Below are 27,913 nucleotides of genomic sequence, written 5' to 3'. Positions count from 1 at the left end.
GTGGTTCTGGCACCTGCCTCACAAGCGCAAGGTCCCAAGTTTGATCCCAGGTATCACAAAAAGAAAAAGAAAAAGAGATAATGTTAAAGTTCAGAGAAATTGGATGATTTGGGGGGTCTTTTATGTAAAATAAATTGCTCCAATGATAGGAGTGAAAATGTAGAATATTGCAAAGATGTAGAAACGGAGAATTCCTCAGAGCTTCTGTATATGCTGGTGAGTTTTGAAGAACTTGGGAGTTTTGCATGCCTTTCTGTCCATCTGACCTTGGATTTCTCATTATACTTCTTAAAGACCGCACTTCTTCACCATAAAATCCTCTTTGCCTATGTCACAGGTTGTAAATACAGGAGTAAGTGGTATAATTTAGATGAAAGTGAAACTCTGCAGTGACATATAAATAAAAGACATTGTCACAAATGGAGTTCGGCATGATGGTATAGTTGGGGTGTATCCAATCTAACTCTAATTTTCTTAAAAGTATCTGCTTCTAATAAACCTAGGCTCCATTAGTTTAAATATCACATGGTTCTCTTATATGAAGAACTCTAAATATAAATAAAAATCAAACTAAAAGATAGTAGGAAATAGGGAGATAGAGCTTTTGCAAATGAGATGAGAAGGGGAACAAGAGAAGGTAGAGAGGTGACCAAGGAACTGCCATGTGCCGTGTACATGGACCAGCTCCCCATGAGGAATGTAGTCATTATGGACTGCAATCACGTAATAAAAAAATAAAAATTGAAAAAGTAATCTGCAATAAAATAATCTGTGATTTAGACAGATTTCTAAAAGAATGTTTTGGGGTTTCTTTTTTTGGTACTAGGGATCTAACTCGGGTCCTTGTGCTTGTGCAGCAGGCTGCAAAACCACTGAGTTAAATCCCCAGCCCTAAAAGAATGTTTTTTAAAAGAGGAACTATGTTTGAAGAAACATTACTAACCCTTTCTGGGTCACTTACAATAGATAGTATTAGATGCAGTGAGTACACAGCATAGTCAAGAGCTAGAAAGCAGGATTTCTGCCCTTCATGGGTTTAAAGCATGAAAACATATATTTTCTCTTCCTCCTATTTTTCCTCCTTATCCCAGTAAAATGCCAGAGAGAGGTCCAAGTTCTTATGCAATAAATTCATCCTTTGAACATTAAATTTACCTTTATTTTAATTCAATGCAAATGCTCTAATTCTAGGAAATTTGATACTATAAGACCATTTTAAAATAAAAAAGGAAAACTTGCCAATCTATTTTTCAGCATATCAAAACTCATATTCTTCTGACAAAGGCCAAATCTTCCTACGTTAACCAATGACTAGTTTCTTTGCTATCTTTTATTTTGAGGAAGGTAGAAATTTTAATTCCCAAACACTGGCTCTCACATTTTAAACATGCACAAAAATAATTGTGAGTTTTTGAGTTTGGGGGGGGGGCGGGTAATGAATAGTTTTATGTGAAGTTGTGTGCTGTGCTTCTAAGACAGTTTTGTTTCTTCCTAGCGGATGACACCGTGGTTGCCATTCCCTATGGAAGCAGACATGTTCGCCTTGTCTTAAAAGGACCCGACCACTTGTGTGAGTAAATGGCGGCTGTTTTTTTGGGGGGGGGGATTTTAGCCATTATTATTTATTTTGTTCCCAGAAGGGATTAAAGCACAGGAGTACAAATCTCCACTCTCTCATAACATGATATTCTGAGTGCTTCTGTTTATCTTTTGGAAATGTATGTGATAATTATCTCTAACCACGTTCATCCTGAAAAATACAAAATAGATGGTCCCATGGGTTGTTCATGAGTTAAGCATGTGTTTATGCTTTTGTGAATATCGATTTCATTCTTTCTCTTGTTTCTCTCCGATCTCTTTCTTGTCTTTTTTTTTCTTTTAATTTTAACACTCTGGCATTTAAAGAAAACTGCTGTGGGGTAATGAAGTCTACTGTGTATTAATTCAGGACCCTCCTATCCTGAAATTCAAGATTAGAGAGTAATAGGAGCCCAAAGATCAGGTGGTAGCATGGGCCCTGTGCAGAGACTAACCTGTCGTGCCAAGGCAGTGGTACACAGCCACATGTTTTTACTGTTTTGTGCTTTTTAGATACAGACCTGTAAGTTCTAGTGAGAAAATTGTAGGATACAAACAAAGGTGAGGAAGTTCTAGCAATTCTGTGAAGCTCAGGTTCACTGAAAGACTCCCCTGCAGTTGGGCCCTGGAGCACTTCTGGCCTCCTGCAGTCTGATTGTCCCCAGATGCCCAGGAGGCCATGTGTCGTCTTCTCTCCCCTTCTCCCACTCACATGCCTATGACACTGATTTAGGTAGCAGGCTTTTTTTTGGAAATTGGATTATAAATGAAATCATGCTGGAAGAATAAACAAGGGGAAGGCAAATCAGAGCCTGTGAAAATATCACTTTTATAAAAATAAATACAATCTTTCTAAAAATAAAAATAAATATATTCCATTGACGAGGTGGGATGTGAAGGGTCATGTGAAATAAAGGAATAAATAGGGTACAGTTTAAACAAAACAAAAAAAGCATTGTAAGTCTCCTTATTTGGACCCAAGTTCTTTTTGAATCCTGAACAACCCCATAAAATAAGTATTCATTTGTCAAAAGATAATATATGAATATACACCACTACCATTTAAATGATTTGTTTTCCCCTTGAGAATTACACAAAACTGATTGCTGGTGAAACGACCCCACTCCAAAATAGTATTTTTGTGAACACTGACAGATACCAAAATAAAATATTCATGCCAAGATCATCACCAAGTTGGGGAATGAGCCCCTATTGGAGATTTAAAAGAAAAATTAATTTTCATAAATATATTAGTCTATCATAGCTGCTAATTATGTGATCACCAAGAAACTGAACAGTTGGGTTGTTTGGTTTAATTGTCCCAAGGGCTTGATGGGTAAAGCCACAAATGATAATCATAAATGATGAAAAGCGATATGAGGTCTGCTTTTTTTCCTCCTGCCAATGTGCTGTGGGTAGCACATGTGTAGCTAAAAAATGTTTTGCTTTGCTTTGTTTTTTGTTTGGCCCGTAACTCAGCAGAACAAATGTGGGAGTAAATGATGCCCTGCATCTGCTGCAGCTCTTTTGCCTCCTTTCCCAGAAGTGAGTTCAGCATTCGACTGACTGAACATTTGGGCCAAATCAGAGCCAACCCAGACAATCCGATCCAGCCCGCTCATCTTTAATTAGCCGTACCTTGAGGGGGACAGCTGGGAGGATTCTGGATAAAGTTGAATCAGATGCTCAGATTCAGGCATAGACCCCCATGATTACTCAAAGAATAAGTTAATTCATGTCCTAGAAATATTTCCGCAACTGCATGCAAGGCAGCCTGTGGAGTGAAGACTGGTTGCATGAGATGCAGGGCTGTGGCTCTCCTCTGTTGACAATGATCTAGGTCCCCACTCCAGGATGCCCTGATGTATCCTGTGTGCTCCTGTAGGGCAGGGCATGAAGCCTGGCATGCTTACAAGCATGGCTTTAGACTTCATCTGAGGGTCTCTGCACATTTAATTGAACACCAACATTTCCTACCTGCAAATATTCTTTATAGTAGAAGAGAACTCAAAGTAGAACACCTCTAAGATAATACAGTACAGATACCTTGGTACTCTGTTACATCTACAGCCCTTAAAGTTGTTGTTGACCCAAACCCTAAGCTATAAAATATGAATTGAACTATTCTGATTGAAGCTAGAGTAAGAAACTCAGAACCGTACCTGAGCACTTGATCTTTCTACTCAAAAACTGCTACCAAAACCTAGAGTTCTTGGAGGCCGGGGATTTAGCTCAGTGGTTCCGCTGCCTGCCTCACAAGCACAAGGTCCCGAGTTTGATCCCCAGTACCAAAAAAAACATGGAAGCAAAGCTTTGGGCTGGGGATTTAGCTCAGTGTTTCCTCTGCCTGCTTCGCAAGTGCAAGGACCCAAGTTCGATCCCTGGTACCAAAAAAAAAAAAAACCTAGGGTTCTTGTGCAAGTTTTTGAAACCATAAGCCTTAGTCCCTCCATTGTCCTTCATATAGCAGACAATTATTCTCAATCACATGAGAAGTCAGTGTTCCCTGGTGTACACGCCATAGTCGCCATCATCCCCCAGATGCTCTGACTTCCCGCAACAAAAGACTTCCCACAACAAATCCAGATTTGAATGCTCCTGGAATCAAATTCTCCTTTATGTCTTAAGCACTTATGAAACATCACATATATGTGGAATACTGAAGTATCAAAATGATATTAAAAACAGGGAGCACTATAAACGCTGGCCCTTGTCCATAAGCCACTACAGTTTTTTTTTTAGTGATAGAATATATGCAATAAATAACCCAAAAGCATTAAAAAAACAAGTTAACACATGAATATAGTGACAGATTCTGAGACAGCTCAGAAGTGCACTGGATCTCACAGAGCAACAGAAGAGAACTGAAGAGTCTCCAAGGTTGTTGGCCATCAAGGCAAAAATTAGTGAGATACCACATACAGACAATGGTTTAGCCAAAGGAACGGTGTTGTGGTGAAGTGGGAAAGGGCATCCCCAGATAGGTTCATCTGGCAAGTCACAGACTATGGACGGGGCTCCTTGAATGCTTTGGCTGGTGAGTTTTAAAATCATTTCAGCTGTGGCATAAGCTCCAGCAATGCCTAATGTTTTCTTAATATCACAATTTCAGCCAAAGAATGATGCTTCTCCTTTATACATCTCGTTACTTTGTTGCATGAACAGTACTCACAGGTGATCTATGGTAACCCTAGGAACATCCTTCTCACCTCTTCATATTTTTGAATATGTAGATCTGGAAACCAAAACCCTCCACGGGGCTAAAGGTGAAAACAGTCTCAGCTCTACGGGCACCTTTCTTGTGGACAATTCTAGTGTGGACTTTCAGAAACTTCCAGACAAAGAAATACTGAGAATGACTGGACCACTCATGGCAGATTTTATCATCAAGGTGAGCTTCTTTAGATATCTTATGTTCAAGCAACGTCAAAATGAGGTACTTAGAATCTCCCAAAGAGAGAGAGACTTTAGGTTTGGCTATATGTTAGTTAGCTTTTTGTCACTGTGACCATGATACTTGACACAAACAACTTAAAGCAGGAAAGGTTTTGGTTTATGGTATCTCCACTCATGGTCAGGCAGCCCCATTGCCTGAGGCAGAGCAGAAACATCACGGCGGAAGTGCGTGGCATGAAAAAGCTGCTCACCTTCTGACAGCCAAGAAGCTGAGAAAAATGAAAAGGCCTCCAAAGCAGGGGACAAGGACAGGATATAGGCCCCAAGGGCATGCCCCATGACCTATTCTGTTCAACTAGGCTCCACATCCTCAGTTTTCATTGCCTCTGAATTATGCCACTGAATTATGATCTTATCAGTGGACTACTCTGCTGATGAAATTAAAGCCCTCATGATCCTTCCAAAAGCCCCATTTCTGAACACAAGACTGTGGGGAACATTCTAGATCTAAACCCTACAGCATATGTTTGGTAAACCTGTTTATTATCCAGGAAATGTTTAATTCAAGGGTGTTGAACTAACTACACCTTAAACTTTATCAGAACATGGGATATACATACACATATACATATACATGCACAGAGGGGATATGCCATTTAAGAAGCCAACATGGCATTCAATTAGGATATAGTCATTGACATATAGGGTATACCCAGTAAAAGAGAAACACAAACTGGTAGTCCATAGACTTGGTCAACTAACACTTCTAATGGCAAGTACTATTTTCTCTTTTACTGGCAACAAATCTAATTTGTTTCCTTCTATCAGAGCTTCCCTACTCTTTGAGGTAATATAAAACACATTGCTGGAAGCAACCAGCACATTCTATTGGAAAAATGCACACACTGGGAGAACATTTGGGAATCACAATAAAATAAAACATATTTTTTTCCTTCAGTAAGTCAGGAAGACCTGAAGGATTTCAGCTGTAAAGCTGTAAAACTTGTAATGTGTCCAAGACTCCATAAATTTTTTTTCATATGGAACTTGGAGCCAGAGGACATTTGATTTAAGCTAAGACTAGATGACCCCATGGTGGCTGGAAGTAGGAATGCATATAGAAAAATGTGATAGGCAGTGAGGTTAGATGGAAGAAGGGTTCCAGAATGCTGTCTTCTGTCTGCATCTGCTTGGTAGCTCTCTTTAATCCAGTCCAGATGCCAGCCACATGAACACAAACAAGAAGCTACACACCATTAGAGATAGCTTGATGGAAATGATTCTGTGAATAAATACATAATTTTCATTAAGCAAGCAAATCCAGTAAGGAAGTGAGATATATTATTTAAATACTCTTGAGCAGTATTCACCTATACTATAATAATTTATCTAGTGTCCCTGCAAGAGTTTTAATACCCATACTGAAAATATGAAATGAACAGTATGCGCCTTTGAATAGTTCATAGCATTGTCAGGTGAATTTCATCTCCCCAGTAGCTGGATGTCCTGGGGGTGTAATGAGCTCAGCATGTTTAAATTGAACTTGTCTAGCTCCAGAAACCTAGGTAGGTAGAAACCTACCTTAGATTCTTTCTTTCTATCTTGTAGATAAGAAATGCACTATTTATCCAGAAATCAGAAACCTTTGATTAACCCTAATTTCCAATTTCTTCTCTTCTATATCCAGTCAAACACTGGCCTGTCAGTTTCAAACACTGGACTGTCAGTTCTATCTCTACGCCATTTCATGATCATTCTTTCTTCTCCTCCTTGCTACTCTTGTCTTGGTTTAGGGCCTTGCATTTTTCTCACCTGAGCTAATACCATGGATTCTGAATTAATTTTCCAGCCTCTATTTTCTATGTTGCCTTCAAAAACAGTTTTCTAAAACCTTAAATCCCCTTTTCATAATCATTCATAGTCCCTCAACTCTATGCATAGCTTTGCAGTTAAAATGAAAATCCATAGCCCTGCATGTTACTTTTAATAATGTGGCTCTGCCTACCCTCCCACCCTTTCACTTAACTTTGCCCCTCCTCTTCCAGCTGGATAATTCTCAGGTCCCGCAATCGCTTCTCTCTCCACTCTCACTGCCTTTGTGAAATGGAATTCTCTCTTCCTTGAATGCTTCTCTCTCTCTCTCTCTCTCTGCTTCTCTCTCTCTTCCTGCTTCTCTCTGCTTCTCTCTCTCTCCCTGCTTCTCTCTCTCTCTCTCTCTCTCGTACTCTCTTCATTAATTCCAGTTTGTTCTTTAGGATCTCTTCCTTCCAGAAGCACTCTGTAAATTCAGTCCCAAATTGCTGTTTTAATTACACGTCCTTCTGTTTCTGAAGGGAAGGAACTATGTTGTTTGTCTTCACATCTCCATCAGTAGAAACCATGAAGCATTACCAAGTGCTGGGTGAATTAAGAACTTTTCCCGCACAACAGTTGTTTAAGATGAGCAGATGCTGACACCTCTGATTTACCCACCAATAAGTGGCTTGCATAAGTTCATACACTCAGTCAGCCAGGAGCAGAATCATATCTCTTCTGGCCCAGATCTCTTTTCAGTATTCTGTGTTACTTAGAAGAGTATATTATTTTCTTCTAAGATTTCAGTAGAAAACATCAGGAATCAAACAAATGTAAAATTATTATAAAATAGATTATGTGCAGTTTAAAATGAATTTACACAAGCTTGAAGATAAGCCAGATTGTTTAAAAATATACAGAAAAATAAAGGTGAAAATTGTCCTTTTTCAGTGATTCAAAATGATTTTTTCTAATATTTTCCAAGAAAATAACTGAAAATAAGATTGCCATTTAATTATTTATTATTTTCTATGATTCAGTTTTTTAAAATTATACACATAGTATGTAGTTCAGCTGTTAGCATCATGAAAAATATAGTCTCTTTTGTATTATTGTACATTAATAGCACATAACTATTAATATTGATTACCTTATTAATTAGACCCTCTTTATAGATTTAAAAGGCAGATTATCTAAGTCTCAAACCAATTTCACATTATAAACTTCATTAAAACACTGAGGAGTGTGAGATAATGAAATATAGCATATTAGCTATTGTTATTCTTTTATTAGCTCATTATGAAATTTTGTTCTAATCTTTCATAAAATAAAAAAATTTTTTAATTAAAAAGTACTGAAATCTTTATTCACAATATTATAGAAAGGCCAAACCCCATTTTCTCTCTTCACGCATCTGTGATGGATCCTTTGGTGATTTACACGTCTTGGCTTTGTAAATATGCTGCATGAGCATGGGAGTGTGGACTCTAACCTACTAACATCGTTCCCTTTGGATGTACAGTATACCCAGGGGTGGGACTGCTGGACCACATCAGTTTTATTTTTAATATTTTGTGGAACCTTCCTACTATTTTTCATAGTGGTTGTACCAGTTTATATCTCACAACAGTACAAGGGTTTCCTTTGTTCTACATTCTTGCGAACATTTATTTTTTGACTTTTTAATAACAGCAATTCTAATAGGTGAAGGGTGTTTGTTTGTTGTGGTTTTGATTGCATTTCCCTGTTGCTTAAGCAATATTGAGAATTTTTTTCATACACCTGTTGGCCATTTGTGTCTTTTTTTATGCAAAATGTCTATTCAGATCATATGCCTATTGTTTTCATTAAGATGTTTGTTTTCTTATTATCATATTATGTTCCTTATATTTTTATTTCTATTTTTTTTACACATCAGAAACTCTCACTTAATGCAAAATAGAGATGATTTGGCAACACTAGGGAGTTATATGCCATGCCTTCATGGATTTAGAGGAGCTTTTGAGATTAAATATTATATGGCTTTTGCGTTTACAAAATAAGATCCTTTTTTAAAAATAAATTTTATTTTATTTTATCCCATTTCCGGATGTGAGGGCGATCTGGCTGTGACATCTGTCACCCCATCCATCACCAGCATTGATTCAGGGATTTGGCTGGCAGGGTGGGGTCCCCTTCCTCCCTCACCATTCCATGTGTGCCCCTCCCAAGCTCCATGCTCAGTGGAAGAGGACCATCCTGATAGAGGCGGGTACACAATTAGCTGTACTCCCCTGCTAGAACCTCCAAACAAGCTCCCAAGATCCATTTCTATTGTATGGCTTTAAAATTTTGTTTTATTAGTGCATGTTTACAGTACATAATGTTTACATTCATTTTAGGGAGCAGGCACATGTACTTAACATATCTTAATTCCTTCTACTCTCCTTCCCCTCCCCTCTGCTCCCTCTTTCCATCTCTAATAACCTTCCCAATTTTCATTTATTTTTTGGTTCATGTTTCCAATACATAATGATTACCTTCATTGTGAATAGTTGCTACATACACCTTTCTTACAAATATGGTACACAGATATGTTCTCCCACTCCGTAGATTGTTTTTTCACAGTATTGATTGTTCTGTTTGCTGAATAGAAACTTTTTTAGTTTGACATAATCCCATTTTTAAATTTTTTTCTTTTGTTCCTTTTGCTTTTGGGGTTGTATCCAAAAATCCTTGTTTAGACCAATCTCATGAAGCTGTTCCCAATGTCTTTTTCTAGTACTACATTTCAAGTCCTAATTTTTGTATATGGTGTGAGTTGATTTTTTGTGTGTGGTCTGAGATAAATGTCTAATTTTATTCTTCTGCCCATGCATATCTAGTTTTACAGAGACCGTATATCTTTGCTCTACTCTGTGTTTTTTGCAACTTCTCAAAAATCAACTGAACATATAAATGCCTGGATTCATTTCTAGGCTCCCTGTTCTGTACCATTGGTCTATGTCTGTTTTTATGCCTGTACTGTACTCTGCTGTTCTGATTACTATAGCTTTGCAGTGAATTTTGAAATCAAGTAATGTGATGCCTCTAGTTTTGCTGTTTTTCACTTGATTGCTTTGGCTTTGGGGGAACATTTATGGTTCCATACAAATTTTAGAATTATTTTTTCTATTTCTGTGGAAAATGTCATTTAAATTTTGAAAGAGATTATGTTGAATCTGTAGATCATATTGTATATTATGGACATTTTGACAATACTAATTTTTCCAATCCATGAACATGGAATATTTTCCCATTTATTTATGTCTTAAACTTTGTCATTAGTGTTTTATAGTTTTCTATGTATAGGCATTACACTTTGTTGGTTAAATTTCTAAGTATTTTTATAGCCATTATAAATGGGATTGTTTTCTTGATTTATTTTTTAGTTTGTTTTTAGTGTATAGAAATACTATACACTAAAAATTATTTCTGTATGTTGATTTTGTTTCTTGTGACTTTACTGAATTTGTATTTCTAATTTTTTCATAGTTCTAATATTTTTAGATGCATTGTCCATTAATCTAAGTAGTGTCTTCCTTTTTAATAAGATAACAGGAATCTAAAGGACAGCTTGCCAATATCTTTTAGAATTTTATTGCCAAAATGCCATTTTTACTTTTAAAAGGAAAAGACTGTTTCACAAAAGATTTTTTTTCACAGTGAAGGAATTGTTATTTATTGCCATTTGTTCCAAAATAATGTTTTAAAATCTCCTTTCCTGACCACCTTTAAAACTAGATTAAATTCTCATCTTGCTTTCTATGAGGCTATTTCTTCCAAAAATTTAAATTTCATGCATTGGCTGTACAAACATTTTGGCAGTGCTACTGCTCCTTCCCAGTAGAGCCTTTGTGAGGAATTAAATGAGATAATATGTGTGAAAGTAAAGAGAATCAGATTACTTCTCTTCTGTCTTTTGAAGTGCATTAAGTTCCAGTCAAACCAATCACAGTACCTTATCTACACCATAGCAGACAGCTGCTTCTCTGAAGGTAGTAGAGATGGGTCACCTTACAACTGGTGTGCCAGGAACAATTTTACAGATGTAGACATGAAGAGAAATAGATGTGACAGCTAACTATGATATTTGCGGATACATTAATTGTTAAGGGTGATCTGGGAATTTGCTCCATGCCTCGCTAGCTTGTGTCTCCATGCTCCCTTACCAGGCCATGTGCAGCTTTTATGAAGCTGCAGACTCAATAAAAAATAATGATCTTCCCAAGCAGAAGCGGCTCTATACGTCCTTCCTTCACTAGAACCTCCAACTTAGCTCCACTTGCAAAACCAATTAAGATATTTTTATACATGTTCTTGTTTTGCCCATTTGAAAAATCTAAGCAGAAAACAAAATTATCCAGGAAACTAATGAGTATGTAAACTACCAATGTAGAATAAATACGTAGCCAAAGAGAAAACAATAAGCATATACAGAGTTAAGAACACTGATTCACAGTTCACACATGGATAACTGGATAATAGTTATTTTCTGCTTGAGATAATTTATTAAATGCACTAAATTTATGCATTACATTTTTATAGCTGGAGAATTTGGCTAGGAAGATAGGGATTATTCCAGTTGTTGACAAAGTAGCATTTTTTAATATTTTCAAATTAACAGATAACATTTTATGTTTTATCATGTAGGACGTGATGTTTTGAAGTATATATGTACTGTGGAAAAGTTAAATCTAACTAACAAATGCCTTACCTCACATGGTTATCAAGTACAGCACCACAGAAAGTATCTTTTTTAAAAAAAATTATTCTAAGGTAATAAAAAGTTCATAGTTTTCACTTGAATTAGAGTATTAGGCAAAGATAATGCCTTTGTATTGGCCCAGACACCCTTAAGCGTAACCCTGCACATAATTCAACACCACAACAGTGGTTTTTACTCAGAAAAATTAAAAGGAGGAGCCCAGAAAGAAATAATATAAGCAAAATAATGGGAATTCCCTTCATCTAGTGAGAACAAAATGGCTCTGTGTTCATGTGTATCTTTTCAAAGATGCTTGACACCGCAGGCAGACTGACTGTTATACACACCATTTGGTTCACAATGCCATTCGGAAATAAAACACCAGAGAGAGAAGTTAGAAGTAATGATGCGGATCACTGAGAACCAAAATAAAAGGAATAGGTAGTAAAGAATATCAATATTCACTTCAGGCTAATGTGATTGAGAAAGAGAATGCTTTTCTGAGACATGAACAACATGTAGCTCATGTAGGATTGTGATAATCAATTCTCTTCTCTATTGGAGGCTGAACTTTGGCAAATGTTTAATCAAGTTTAGTTTTGTCCTCCATCGGACCTGTTCTGGAAGGCTTCCCCATAGCAGTTAGTCTGTGCTCATAAGAGGGAATATCATTGTCCTAAGCCAAGTGGTTTTGAGAGGAAAAGTTAAAACCAACTGTAGGAAAACAAAGAAGTAAATGAGAAGTAGCTATTCATTTTGTTTTACATTTTACTCTCTCCCTAGCAGGCTGAGTTATTTCTACCACTCCCTAGTCCTGTCCTCCCGAGTCATGACACCACATTGCCCAGGGACATTGTCACCTGTGAGCACTCTGAGCCCAGCTGAGAGATAATGCAGTGGGCCACGCATGGCACATGCTGCTCGGAGCAGTGGCGGCAGGCCACAGCATTGGGGACCCTCACTGTCAGAGCCCCTGCCTGCCTTTCTGGGGACAAGCTTCTGAAATGTAAAGAAGAGAAAGAAACTTAGTTGGGTATCAGCTGGATGTTCACAGAAGGGCAGTTTCTCAGCAGTGGAGGATTCATGGTGCTTCATATGGGAGAGCCAGTGTGCAGGTGATGGTGTCCTCATGTTTATGGTTTCTCTTTGGTTCTTTTGAATTTACAGGGAATGAAAGCTCAGCCATAACACCTCACACACACATGTATACACACACAGACACACACATGCACAAACACACATGCACACTCACACAGACACACACACACACACACACACATCTACACTGCCCTCAGCTCTGCCATGATGTACAGTCGGTTGCTATGGAGAGGGACCACTTTTAGTCTTCTCATCTACTTCTAGTGTGAAGAGCGATCAAATTGCATTAAAAACAGTGGGGTATTGTAACTGAGAGAGAAAAGCATGGTTTAGAATATTCTTGATTCTTATTAGCACAAGGAGGCCAAGGTTATACAAGCCAGATGTGCTCGGTTCCCTACACCAAGGCTCTGAGGTGGTCACCACAGCTTGCAGCACTCTGGAGAACTGGCGCATGATGTTTGAGGACTCAGGACTTATGAAGCTACAGACCTAACAATAACAACGGGGAGGCAGGCAGGAATGAAGAAAATCATAGAACAGGACCTAGGCAGGCTCATCTCCACAAGCAACAATTAGGCCACCAGAGTGAGACACCAGCTTAGCCTCCTCTTTTGTATTTTAAGCATTTGTTTCTCTTTTAAAATGAAAAATTAAGGAGGCCCTAAGAAGAAAGGTAGAATGATGCAAATGAGGCTATCTGCAAATATTATCACATTCCCACTGTGGAGATTACTTCATACCTGAGAAGGGCAGCTTTAGAGACACTTGGACCTGAGTTCAAATCCCACTCAGCTGATCCTTAGGTATGAGGCCGTGGGCCAACACTAAGCCCTTATAATGTAAACAGGAAAGATAATACAGAGTACTTTTGAGGTTGAATAAAATACACTTATACTTGGTAGGAATGTAATATGTGCTGATTGTTGCTACTGTTATTGAGGAAATATGGTTATGATCATAAAGAAGGAAAAGGAGAAATGTTGTCAATGTAGACAAAACCAACCATGGCTATGTGGCCAAGATTTGGAAACATCAGGATTGGTTTCATCTATTTGCAATAGGCAAACCTTTTCCTTTCCTTTCCAATCATTTTCAAGCATAAGCAGCCTCAGAATTTATGGTCATTACACATCACTTCCCCGGAACTCTGAACAATACTCTCTCATCTACTTGTTTCTCCTTCTTCCACATGGGGTTTGCTAGCCCGCCTGCACTCCCAAACTGCTCTTTGCCATCCATTCCTGGTGCTTCTACTGATCTCTTCTGGGGAGCTGAGAAAAAGACTCACTTCACTTTTTCCCCTCTTTTCTTCAGTACTGGGGATCAAGCCTAGGGACACTCTAGCACTGAGCTGTACCCTGGCCCTTTCTTATTTTTAATTTTGTGACAAGGTCTTGATACATAGCCCAGGCCAGCCTTGAACTTGGATCCTCCTGCCTTAGTCCTGAGTAGCTGGAATTACAGGCCTGTGCCACCATACCCAGGCACCTTTGTGCCTTTTAACCAGACCAAAGGCAAGCCCCAACAACACACATGTTCCAGAACAGGATGTCACTAAGTGTCCCCACACCTCATCCTCCTCACTGTGGCTAAGTAGCCATTATTTCCCCTTCTCACTGCAGAATTCATTGTCCAAGAAAGGACCCCTGCAAAGACAATTTCTGGGTCCAAAAGAAATGTTCTAATCTTTTTATTCTGAAGCAGATGTTGGATTCAAATAAGGCTCCTTTTCTCATAGCTCTCCAGTGTGATAGCCACACATCTTGAGACTGGAAGAGGCTCTTGTAAGCATAAAGAGAGAGCTTTCCTAAGAATCTGACTAATCCTATATCCCCAAGTTACCCATTAGAGACCCGTGCATCTGACACATAGGACTGAGTAACCTGTAGATAATGCCCCCCTTTTTGTAAAGGACATATATTGCTTCAGCTGTTTTATTTTAAAGGCAGGAGTTGTGTAACTGTACATTTTAATTAGAAAAGACCTAAATACTCTTTGTGTAATGGGACATAATCTATAGGGCTCCTCTTTATCTCTGTCTCTCTCTCGCTCTTTTCTCTAGCTTTCCTAGCCTCTCTAAGGAACATTCCCATATTTCCATATAAACTCCAAAAACTGCTTAGAATTTGGCATCTATCAATTTTTCTTGGCCCTGTTCTTCAGGATTCCTATTTTTCCTTCATTCTAGGTGGTGGTTCACTTGTTGAGATCAGTAGCAGGAAAACAGAACTGTCTTTAAACTAATTTGAAGGACAGATCCACCATTTGCCCTGAATAAAGGGCAGTTGGGACATTGGGAAGGCTCAAAAACAGTTACAAGGACTTAGGCTGTGTGATTCAGCTAAATTCTGATTCTTCCCTAATTAGTGCAGCCAGAGTAAGGAGGGGTACTCCCAATAGTCCTCGGAACCTCCATTAGCATAATAAATATTCCAAGCTTCGCCTGACAGTCTAAATGTTTTAGACATGTCATTCATTCTTGAAAGGAATTATTTATGTTTCGTACTTTTTTTTCTCTTTCAGTTTGAGTATGTTTTCTCAGCCTTGTTCTTTTAAGAACCATTAATGAACTATTGTTTCACAATCCTCTTTTTAAAAAAGAAATTACAATTTCCATAGGTACCACTTTTGTTTGAAATAATTGCTTTTATAATATAAGTTGGTCCTTTGAAAGTTTGGTCCTTGGACTATCTACATTTGAATTCCCTGGACATGAGGCATGAGCCTAGGAATTTTGCATTTTAGCAAACTTTCAATGGGTCACCTTGCACTTTAAGATATATGAGTCACTAAATTATCAAGAAGCCCAAGTATGTCTCTAAATGGGAAACCCTACCTAATTTTTAAACTCTTTTCTTTCTTAACCACAATAGTATCTTTCATTTTAAGCTGTGTATGGCATTTATAATTTTCTTAGAACATATTATCTATTTCCAAACCTATATATTTAGTTATTCCATGTATTTTATCTGCTACAATGGAAAGGTGGGAAATAAAGGAGGAACGAAAACACTGACTTGGAGTGAGATGCTGTGGGATTGTGAGCTGAAACATCATGACACACTTCATTCTGTGGCTACAGATCTGGGCTGGACCGTGGCATGCTGAGGACCATCCAGTCACTGGTCCGGTCCATCAGTGGCACCACCGTTGCACCTGTGTCCCACTGCAGCCCACAACCTGGGGCCCTCAGGATCCCACCCATCTCTGCAGACCTGCGAGGAACCAGGAACACTGCCACCGGCTGCTTCAGCTACCCTTTGTCTCCACAGATCCAGAACTCAGGGCCTGCAGACAGCACTGTCCAGTTCATCTTCCATCAGCCTATCATCCACCGCTGGAGGGAGACGGACTTCTTCCCTTGCTCAGCCACCTGTGGAGGAGGTAAAGATGTCCCTGAGCTTCACACTGCTGCTTCCGCTGTCATCAGAGTAGAGTGGTCAGCAGGAAAGAAATGGGACCGGTGGGGACCCTCTTCCTTTCCAGATGCAGCCAAATCCCGGAATCCTTGGGAAGGCTCTTCAGGTGAAATTCCTCATAAACTTCTCTGCCTAGAGTCCCCGTTAGAGGAAATACTCTATTTCTTTCTTGATTTCATGGAGCACCCTAATACTTTGACAAGAGCATTGTCCTAGCACTTCCACTACTTTCAGAACAAACTGTTCACCTGGCTGAGGTGAAGCCATTTATTCTGGAATCGAATGAAGAGCATTTGTCAGGCTTACCTGGTATGATGAAAAAATATATTGAATTTTAATTTAAACCAAAAGTATTACAGTAAACGACACAGTGCTCACAGTGCTATCAACCCCTTCAAAATATTCCTGGTCGCTTCAAACACATGTACACCATCATTCTGAAGCAGTTGTGGAGTCCTCTTTTGTATCTTTAGTTCTGCTCTTGTGGCTGCCTCAAAGTCCTGAATCTGTTTACAACATTTACCTTTCATGGTTGTTTTAGCTTTGGGGGAAAGTCAGAATCTGCATGGTGCTGGATCTGGTAAATAAGATATGTGGAACATACCGCAATGTTTCCACAAGCCTGCTTCTCCACTGGGTAGCACACAGTAGCAACATTCACTGTATTTTTGATCACACCTCATAAAGACTATCAGAAAAGAACTTCCAGAACTAGTTCAGAAAATGCAAGATTGATAGGATAAGAGTGCTAGAGGCAAGAGGGAGTGTTTTGAGAGGGATTTATGACAATATGGATTTTACTGTAATTTTTTACTTTAAACATCCGCCATATATTTCAATCACACCTTATATTTAATTAGAAAAAACAGTTTATTACCAGAAAAAAATTGGTATATTATAGACTTATAGTCAGATAATTTGGGGCTGCACCCCACCATGTCTGCACTGAAAAGAATGTCATTTGTTTCATATATTCGCTGAAATGCATCTCTCTAGAAAAGTCACAAAATGAATTTCTGTCTCCACTCCACCACATCTGTATCACAGACCGCACTCTGTGTTACCAGAAAAATTTTTGTTTTGGGTTTTGGTTTTGTTCCCCATTTTGTGTTCTTCATAATTATAGTGATTATATATAATAATTGCTGTGGATTGTTTTACAGTAATTTATTTTGCCATTTCCCTATAACAGATGATTTAGGTCATTTAAACCCTTCTACTATTATAATGTAATGAATAACTTAATACCTAAGTATTTTTCTTCTTTCACATGATTTCCTTGGGATAGATACTCAGCAGTGAGGTTACTAGATAAATAAGTTTCAAAACTTTGGTGGTTACTGGCATGTATGACCAAATCCCTTCTAGAAAATAGTAAGCAGTGTAGGAGTACTTTAGATTCTTTGCCAACTTTTGTGAATTTTTTTAAGTTTTTATGATTATAAAATTATAGGTATATTCCTTTGAAAATTAACACATTGAATAAATTCTAGCTCTAGCTTCATGGAAGCCTATTAATTGACCAGTTTTAAATTGTTCATCCACATAGGTATTACTAAATTAATTTTGATGTGAAATAAAAGGATAATACCTCAAAACAGAGCCAAATGACCACCCATTAATTACTGTAAAACAGGAAGACTATATGATGTAATTCGCCTTACCTGTGTTATCTTTGTCTACATATTGTGATCAAATGACTAGAAATTTGGTTCTATAGGGCAACATTAAATTTCACTCAAAAAAACAGAGTCAAAATGCCATCAAGGGCTTTTACTCCGGTGTTAAATAACCATTAATTCAACACTTCAAGAGCTCCCAATAGATCACCATTTCTATTCTCTGAACAGAAAATTCCTGTTTAAAACTAAACTGCCATTACTTTGATATTTCGCGGGATTACATTATTTTGATACATCTATTAATGACTAATACAGACAAGAATTTGAAAGAATAAAATCATTTTTTAATAGTTTTTCTTTTTAAACAAAAACCAGGCTTGGTGAGAAATAACAACTCGGTTATATGTGCACTATACAAGTTTCATGTAGAGCTGCTGTGGGGTATAATTTCAGTAATCTGGACAATAGTTTGCTATGTAGTAAGGTTATTAGTGTTGGATTCATATGTATCCCTTGAGACCTCATTTTCCTCACATCTAAACAATGAAGTAGAACTATGAGTGGTTTTCAAATGTCTTCAGGTATCATAGCTTTTATTCAAAGGAAATTTTCCTAGGAAGACAAGATAAAGAAAAGCTGTTCTCAGTGAAGATGTAAGGGTGTGGGGACCAGGATTCCCCTCACTTCATGAAAGTTACTAAAGTTACTAAAGAAGTCACCTCCAAGTTCTCTTTTCTGCTACTTATTCCAGATTCAACTAGTTGGCTGTTTAGCCCAGTGTAAAAACTGGTATTCCAAAATGCCTTGAGAAACTTCCAGAAATATGGTTCTCTAATCATTTTGGTCATTTACTTCATTTTCATTCTAACTTTTCAGTTCATACTGTCCATAATGGCTTCAAAAGAATGAGATTAGGCTGGCAAATTACAATTTGGAAAAATCATAATCTCAGATTCATACTTTATCGCTTACACTTATGTGATGAATTCTGCCCTGGAGCACAAATTATTATTTGAAAAATTATAATATGTTTAGCTTATCATAAAATCAGCTGCTGTGGAGTACAGTGGATTTGATAAAGGAAAGTATATTTTCTTATCTGAAATACCATTTTGTGATTTGGTTTTCTTATGAAGCAAAAAAGTTAAATGGAGTAGGTATTTTTACCCATTGCTTTTGTTACCTTCCATGCTTTTCATCCTTCCAGTAGACTTTTAAGAGGTCTTTTTTTAGGTCTTTAATGAACAGTTAATTTTTGTGGGTGGTCTGAGAGCACCGCCTCAAGTCAGGAAATCTGGCTTAAAAGCCTCCTTCTGATTTCCTAAAAAGTTTTGCAAGTCCTTTAACAGTTTAAATCTTGCTTCCTAGTACATATTTAGCAATAACAGTATTCAACCACCTGCCAGAGAATATATTTGTAGGATTGTTTAGGGTTAGAATAATACAATGTGTGTGTGTGTGTGTGTGTGTGTGTGTGTGTGTGTGTTGGTACCAGGGTTTGAACTCAGGACCTTATGCTTGCAAGGCAGGCATGGTGCCACTGAGCTAAATCCCTGGCCTAGAATAATACAATTTTTAAATTCTCTATGTACATTAAATTTTCACTCCAGGAATCTAAGTATTGATCACCATTCTACCAGAAATGCACAGGACATAAAAAAGCAGATAGGAAAGATAAACATATTATGACTAAAACCAATTATTACTCAACTTTTCTTTTAAAAGAGGCTTTTCTAAACATTGGAAATTTGTAGATAGATAGATCCTAAGAAATATGGGCTAAACACTTAACTTCAAGAGAAATGATAAAAGATTTTGAAGAAAGCAAAAATTAAACAGTGGAGATCTTTTTCTTGTGTTGTTTTTTAGTTCTGCAAGGAAACAGGATTCATGGTGACCTCTATTAGTATCTTAATTGTCCATTTATTCAACTCAAGTAATTTAGTTTGAATTTAGGCAGAAGTTATATTCTCTGGCAGCTGGCAAAGCCCGATCCTCTGCTGTACTCCATTTGCCCCCGTTGTCCAAGGAGGAGAATGCTGGGTTAGTTAGTTAGTTAGTTAGTTAACTAATTGAGAGCTTACTTTTCCTCATGCCCTAGGTGCTAAGAAGGCAACTTAGCATCCTTGCATAAGATAGTTGGTTAAATAAATACTTACAGTCTTTTTTGCACACAGAATTCTGTTATATTTTTATGTTATACAAAAGAAATAAAAATAATAGTTCTTACCACACAGTCTTATAATCTGACCGTGCTCTCCTATAACTCAAGCCCTATAATATAATGTAAGTATTAAAATGAGTGAATTACTTAAGAAAAACATTATCTAAAGCCTGCAGGCATTAACGAGCCTTCCAATTATGTACCTTTTGCACTGAAAATGACTGGAATAGTTTCCATTAATGTGAGATGGCCAAAAACCATCAAGAACTATCCTGTAGTGGTGCTTTTAAATTTCCCCGGTTGACTTGATACTCACAGGTTACCAGCTGACATCAGCCGAGTGCTACGATCTCCGGAGCAGCAGGGTGGTGGCTGATCAGTACTGTCACTATTACCCGGAGAACGTCAAGCCCAAACCCAAGCTTCAGGAGTGCAACTTGGACCCTTGTCCAGCCAGGTCAGTCAGATTTACTGATTCCTTTATCATAAGCATGAATAAGGTTCCAAATAACCATCTCAAATTTAAATGTTTTAAAATTTAAAATAAAATGGCAAGCATGGCTGTCAGTGCCCGTTCCTGATTGCATGTCACCAGCCCTGTGCCTCTTGGTCTTGATTCGATGTGGTGCTACTCAGCGCCTATGGACTTTGCTCCTGTGAAGTAGCAGGTAAAGCACTCTTCAGAGTCGTGTTGTCTTCTGATTTCTTTACATTCTGAGCCCTGGTTTGTCTCCTTAAGATACTATAGGCTAAGGGCTGCTTGGTATTCCTAACTAGTTTGATAGCCTTATGTTCTTAGATTTCTTTCCCTTTCTTCTCTGTCCCCAATCAGACATGACCAAAGCAGACTCTGTATCAGGGTCCCAACTGATTGATACCTATCCATTAGATCAGAACCAGCCTTACAACCACTCTGTGACCCTTGAGCCACCTCAACCTTTGCAGGACTTATTTCCAAGGTCAGGCTTTTGGAAAATCTTTTTAATTAGAAGCTTTGAAAGTTTAAACACTCAGCACTTTCATACATCATCGTTTGCCTTTGGGAAACCAGAATTGACTCTCAGATTATTTGTAGGATCAAGAATAAACCTGACACCGTAAAAAATGAGAAATTAGAGACATTCATAGCTAAGTGGATGCACGTTGAGGTGATACTCTTAAGTGAAATAAATAGGACACACATGTGTAAATACCGAATAGTTTCTCTGGTGTGAGAAACTGAAAGTGTAAATAAGGACTCAATGTACAATAGGTAATGTGAAATAGGAAGAAAAGGGGCAAAGGGGAAGGAAGTGGGAGGGCTAGGGGAAAGGATAGAAGGGAATGGGATTAATATGAGAAAATGGAAAAATAGGAACAAAATCTTTGTAAATAGGGAGGAATTGAGGAGTTGAAGGGAGGGCTGGGCAAGGGTGAAAAGTAAGAACCAAGAGAGACTATGTAAAGGTGCAAATTTCCAATGATGAATGTCATTATATTGTAGACCTAAAATGTACCAATGATTAGAATGAATAATCGGTAATGCAAAATAGGAAGAAAAGGTCCAAAGGGGTAGGGGTAGTGGGAGGGACAGGGGAAAGGGAAGAAGGGAAAGGAAAAATGATGAGAAATGGAAAAAATGGAAATAAAGTCTTTGTAAATAGGGAAGGATGGAGGGCATGAAGGGAGGGCTAGGAATGGGGAAAAAATAAGAACCAAGATGCATTATGTAAAGGTACACTTCCCAATGAGAAATGTACTTGTGTTGTATACCTACAATGTACCAATAAAAAATTTAATAAAAAAAAAAGAATAAACCTGACAAATGAAATCCTAGGTAATGAGTAATCACGAAAGTGGAGGTCAAGCACCTTTCCAAGAGTGAGGTGCTCACGTTAACACTGCAGCTTTTCCTACTGATTTTGCTTAGTAGCAGCTACTCAGGCGCACCGTATCAGTGAGGCTATAAGAAAGTCCTTCCCCTACAAAGTAATTACAAAAACTGAAAGATAAAGGATCCTTTTCCAAATTTGTTGGATTTCTGAGAAATACTTCAATGTTTTATTAAAATTAGAGTTTATTAATTATATATAGATAGAAAGCTCTGAATGATTAAAATACCACAATGTGGGCAAATTAGATGCAAAGCATTCTATCTTTATACTCTAAGCAAGGTAATTTATGTTTTTATTTTCTGCCTTTAACTTTTTAAAGTTCATGTCCTTGTACTCTTTCTACCTTATATTCATGAATTCTAAACTTATCATGTGATAGGAAATTGCTATTAGTAACTTTCCTACAGAAACCATATTAACTGCCTCATAAAAGTGCACTCATTAAAGGAACAGAGAATACATATGGCATAATTGTAAAATTTAGGTGAAGTTTAACTCAGCTTTATATCACACCAGAATGTTATATATTAAAAGTTAGATATGATTAAAAAAAGTTAGATATGATATAAAAGCTAAATAAAGTGTTAAAATTTGCTTGAATTTCTTTATTTTGGAAAAAGTAAGCATTTGAAATATTTTAGCTATGACAATTATAATCCATGCAATTTAACACTATTTTAAAATATTCTATTTTTACATTTTTATCCATACCTCTGACAGGAAGATCAGAGTGTGAAAAACATATTTGTCTCAATTCAGACATTCCACTCAGCCGTCGACTTTGACAGTCTTGTACACATGTTTGCTTTCCAGTTTGAACATGGAAGGATCTGTTGTGTACAACTCCATACAGCTTCTCCCACTAGGAAAGAACTTTGGTGAAAACAACAACTATGGAGGATGGTGGTGGAATAAAAGCAGTTTGCTAACAATTGAAGAAAATATTCATAATCAGAGAAATTCTTTTGGCCTCTGAGTTTTACCTTCTCTGTGGGAGTAACATCTTTGGCCCATTTCTTATTATCCTGAAGAAAAGGTTGGATTGAAAAAAGCCTGCTCATCCAATTTATGTTTTTTCTGTACCATGTGTTATTTTAAAACATCTAATACAGCACATGTATAAATGTTGGGACAGGTGGCTGTTTAAAAAAGAAGAAAAGTGAGAAAAGGAAAAATAAAAAATAAGTTGGAGGCAAATGTCAGGAAGCTGCTTTTTTATTGAAGAAGTAATTAGACAAAGCTGTAAAAATTAAGACTAAACAGTAAGTGAGGCTGAAAGAAGAGCTCCTTTAGGAGATGTAGCGATGCTGCTCTGGGGTTGATACTTCAGGATCTGCTATGAAGTTCACTGAGCTCTTTAATGTGCCTAGGATCAAAGCAACCTTTCTGACTTTCAAGACCAGACAAGGCAGGTTCACCTGAGAAAAGTAGATGGAAGAGACTGTAAGATAGACCTTCTCTTCCATCAGACATAGCAAAATTAAATCCTCAAGTAACTCTTCTCTACTTACAGATTTAATTATCTAATTTTCTATCCAAAATTAGAAACTACCAAAAAGGAAAACATAGACTTTCTTAGTACAAAGTCACATATTTTTGAATTTCAAAAATATATAACCATTGAGATATTTATTCATTTTTTTCCTGTACACACTGGCATTTTCGGCCTATTATGGTTCTGAGAAGTAAAATCCCATTTAGATAGCCAGGCTTATTTCCTTCCAAGACAGAGAAGTGTCACAAGCAGCAAAAATGGCCTAAAAATGAAGGCTGCAACTTTAGTTTTAATGCTTTCTCATCCATAAAACGAGAGAGGGTCATTGATTGTATTAAAGTATTGAACTCAAACTGTGCCAAAGGAATCTGTTGTTCCACAGTATTGTTTCCTTCAGTTTCAATTCATATATTTTAAATTATTTTTGAACAGTAATTCACAAAAGATACATTTAAACAATTTTAACTGATTGAAGCTGAGTTGTAAAAAACTGTTTTAACAATTGTAAAACTGTGTACCACCAAAGTAATACTTTTTGTCCTCATCAAGTTCTTCCATTATTTCTGCTTAATTGAAAAATTGAGCATCCTAAGATTGCAAGGGCAACTGTTAAAACTGTTACCATGAGCAATTACTTCTTGTGATAATAAGAATGTTCTCATTACTACACATTTAAAACCAAAGAAAGCAAAAACAAACTAGATATGACCAGTGGTAGCCATAATCCCTGATGGACTGTGGACAAAACACTTTTGTGTTTATCAAAATATCTTCACTGTCCTCATTATTTTGCCTTATAATAAGTAAAGTTATACATTTGAACCAATTGTCTAAAATTTTATTAGTAAATATTCTTATCAGGTTTATACACTATGGTCTTACATACAATGTAAAGCCTTTCAATGACCAAAATGTTTCTAGTACTGTAACTTGCTGCTTATTCTTCTGTCCATAACCCCTTCCAACTTCCAACTCAGGGACTGTCGGTGTCAGTCATTATTTCAGTTTTAGGAAGTTCACAAACTTCCTGAATTCATGAACAGTTAACTTGTGGGAATTGTTTGAAATCGATGCAGATCTGATCACTAGGCATGGAGGTTCTCAGAACTATCTCACTCCTTACCAGCTGTCCAATTTTTGGTTCTCATTCTCTCTTCCTTTTCTTCTTTGCTTTTCCACCTCATTTTTAGTTCTGTTTTTCTTCTTCGTGGTTTTCCCTTTCTTACCCTCACCAACCACAGCCACTGGCTGCCATGGTTATAGATTAGATCACCCAGTGCTAACAAGAATGTTTACATCTTTCAAATTAATTTTTATATTTTTATGGCTTTTTTCTGATTCTAAATGCTAACATAGAAATGTTTGTAAGTTAAAAATCTATAAGGAAAACAATAGAATTCACTAAGAACCCCTAATGCCCACAGGTAATGTTGCTACTGTGTTTGCTATGCTTCTTTCCTCTGTTGTCTATACTATGACATAGATGAAGTTATACTCTATAAGGAGACACCTGGAATTCAATGATTTAGCATTTTTTGTTTCCACTCTTCTACAAGCAAGCCTGGGAGTGTCCATGACAGATAGTGCCTTTCCCTTTTGCTGCGGCAGAGATTTAAGTCAGTGGCCCTGTGAGCCCAGAACCTGAACCACGATGGCCACCCAGCTGATTCATCCCAAGACAGCACTGCTGCTTTCTGTGTCATTAATGCAGTCATTTTTAATGAAGTGATAAAATACTTAGTTTCCTAGCCAAAAGTGGTCTCAAAAAGGGATCCAATGCTTAAGGCTTGTGAGGGAAGTAAAGAGAAAATCCAGAATAAAGATGTAATGACTTTTAGCTGAAACTAATAATGGTTTTCATTGGCAGCTGGGAGCTGTGACATCCTTCACACTGTGTGCAGTGCATTGCATGTTCTGGGCATGGTACTGACCACCCAGGTTCAGAGACATGCCACTCCACGTGTCAGACATCTGCTGCATAACTATACACTTAATGCCATGTCACTAAGCATTTGGGATCTACTAAAATACAAAATTCTCTCCTGTGCCTACCATCCTTTAGTCCTAACTTCTATCTTATACCCCGGGAAACTTTTCTGAAATTTGTGCAGTGTTTTGTGCCATTTTCGTCTCTAAGGTGAAAAGTCCATCAAGTGTATACCTATAGCTCAGCAGTAATTTAAAAAGTATCATTTTAATTCAGCTAATAAGCACTTTGTGCTACCAGAGCAGATTCAGATGTAAAACTTGCAGCCTTTGGCCTTGCATACCTTAGTCTGTGAGATGGGTCAGGCTCCTGAGGGTCTCAAGGGGAAATTGTGCAAGACACTGTTTGTGAGAAGGTCACTGTTTGTGAGAAGAATCACCTTTCAGATTTGTTTGCCACAGACTTTAGTTTTCCCTCCCAGGCAGCAATGAGTTGGCAAAGGGTAGACAAGTGAAAAAAGCTCTCACTCATCGTACTATCGTGGTCACAATCAATAGCAAACAAATCTGTTCCTAGCTGAAACTGCATCCAAATCTCCCCTTCCCTGGAGGAATTCGGAGCAATAGTCCTAAGCAAATGTCCAAACTTGTATGTCCCAAGTGGCAGTTCTTGGTGATTCAAGTGGAATTTTTGTTCTTTTGTCCAGCTCCATTTATTTTGACAGTAAGTTGCATAAATTATCCCTGGCCAGGGACCAGATTATGAAAAACAAGTGTCAGAATTGAAAGGAAATACATTGCCAGGGGAAAAGGTAGTATATGTGGTAGCATGGGAAAGCCTGCATTTTCACGATTGCTGGTGATGGACCAGTCACAGCGATGTGGGCTGGTGGTTAGGAGTGGGAGTTTGCAGTGACACAGCCGGGCTTGAGATCCTGACGCTGCCACTTCCAAGGTGAGCAGCCATCAGCAAAGTACTTATTCTCATTAAGCCTCAGGTTTCCATCCTCTGAAGGGAGGATGGTAACAGCATTTAACCTCATAAAGCTGTCATGAGGAGTAAGTGATGTGATACAATTAAAGAGCTCAGCCAGTGCCTGACACATGACAAGCGTTCAGTAATGTGAGCTGCTCCTGATATGACAAAGATCATGGCTATGATAAAGTTGATGTTCCCTCAGAGAAACTCCGAAACTCCACAAAAACCAGCTTTCTCCTCTGTAAGAGGAAAAGATGCAAATCTAGAATTCTTTATGAGTCCAGAAAGCAGTTCTTAATTTGTTATCGTAACAAGAAGAAACAAAATTCCCAGGAAAATAACAGCTTCAAAGTAAATCACAGCCGGGTGGGTGGTGTATGACTATAATCACAGTACTACAGGAGTTGAGGCAGGAGGATCACCACAAGTTCCAGGCCAGCGTGGGCCACATTAAAGCTAGCCTAAACTGCATAGTGAGATCCTGTCTCAAAAAACAACAAAAAATCACATCATATTTTTAAAATATCATGATCATGAGAAATTAAAATAATTAGCACCTCATAATATCTCCATTCACAAGTGTTTGGTAACCCCATGTAACCAGCTATGAGGCACTGCCATTTCACTTACACCACAGATATTCCCAAAAAGGAAAACTCAATGTCAGGACTAAATAATGATTCCTTATTTAGCAATTAAGATATGATGAAATCATATCTTAATCATGAAGATCATGAAATCATGTCTTTAATCATGAAGATCATGTAATGCCTAACTTTATTATACAAGCTAGATGATTTAGAAAAGTAATGACTTTCTTCATTCTGATCAATCCCATTTAAATATACTATTTGAGACAGCTCATGAGTAAGCACTCAGAAAAATGACCATAAAATCTGATTTCTACTTCGAATTAGATAAGCAAAGCAGACTTCTGGTGCCTTTTAGAAGGCACAAGAATGTCTTTCCAAGCTTTCAGATGCACTTAGAGGTAACCAACAATAACTCAGTTATTGGAGCAATTCAATCTTTCTGCCAAGCCAGCTCATCACTAATAGAAAGATCACCTCATATATTACATTTTGAACTTTTTAAAAGTGTAATATTTGTGTAATTTTTTTGCTCAGCTTATGAGTTAATGGTATAATAATTATTATTATTATTCCATTTTAACCTCAATCTATCAGTCTGTAGCCACGTTGAATCTACTACCTTGGTATTTTCTTTACCTAATGCCTCTTGGCCTAAGTGTTACCTTCTAAAACAATGAACATAATGTTCCTGCCAAAGAGTAACTGAGATGAATCAACAAAAGAATGCATATAAAACTTAGCAATGTGTCAAGAATGCTACCAATTTAGCTGTCATTACTACATTGAAACCCAAACTGGTAAAATGACTTGCCCAATTTCACTTCTATTTGAAGTTTGTAAGATGTTTTCATACCCATTATCTCATTTTTGCTTTACAATCCCTACAAAGTTAACAGGCCAGAGATTGTTGTCTATATTTTACAGACGAAAAGGCTGAAGCTGAGACAGGTTAGGTGACCTGTCCCAAGTCGGGGTGGGCAAAACCAAGCTGGAGTGTGGATCCAAGTGTGCCACAGACTGGGGAGTCACAGGGAGCCCGATCCATGTGCAGCTGTCATGGCCCTCACCCTCCATGGCTCCCTCAGCGACCTGTTAGATCTGGTCCAGATGCAACACAGAGGCCTGCAGCCAGCACAGGGCTGCTAAGCCTTTCAGGGCAAGATTTAGGTGTTTGAATTGATCACATATCAGATTAAGCAAGTGTCTTTCATGCGAGTGTAAATACTGGTGCTTATTCAAATCAAAC

The 27,913-nt window shown here is 37.7% G+C and overlaps 1 protein-coding gene across 6 annotated transcripts in view; it reads left to right on the top strand.

Moving 5' to 3' along the window:
- Adamtsl1 (ADAMTS like 1) overlaps positions 1-27,913 on the top strand; it is a 1,037,009-nt gene that overhangs the window by 762,772 nt on the left and 246,324 nt on the right. For all 6 annotated transcript variants that reach the window (XM_087183424.1, XM_087183423.1, XM_087183422.1 and 3 more), the window contains 4 exons: positions 1,496-1,570; positions 4,812-4,969; positions 15,868-15,979; positions 20,119-20,257. In XM_087183424.1, coding sequence (XP_087039550.1) covers positions 1,496-1,570; positions 4,812-4,969; positions 15,868-15,979; positions 20,119-20,257 — 484 coding nt within the window. The remainder of the gene's footprint in view (positions 1-1,495; positions 1,571-4,811; positions 4,970-15,867; positions 15,980-20,118; positions 20,258-27,913) is intronic.

This window comes from Heterocephalus glaber, unplaced genomic scaffold (assembly GCF_053883595.1).
Source record: "Heterocephalus glaber isolate CG9 unplaced genomic scaffold, H.glaber_assembly_v1.0 deba00001481, whole genome shotgun sequence".
NCBI lineage: Eukaryota > Metazoa > Chordata > Mammalia > Rodentia > Bathyergidae > Heterocephalus > Heterocephalus glaber.
Note: the sequence above shows the minus strand (reverse complement) of the source record. Positions and strands in the feature narration are given on the sequence as shown.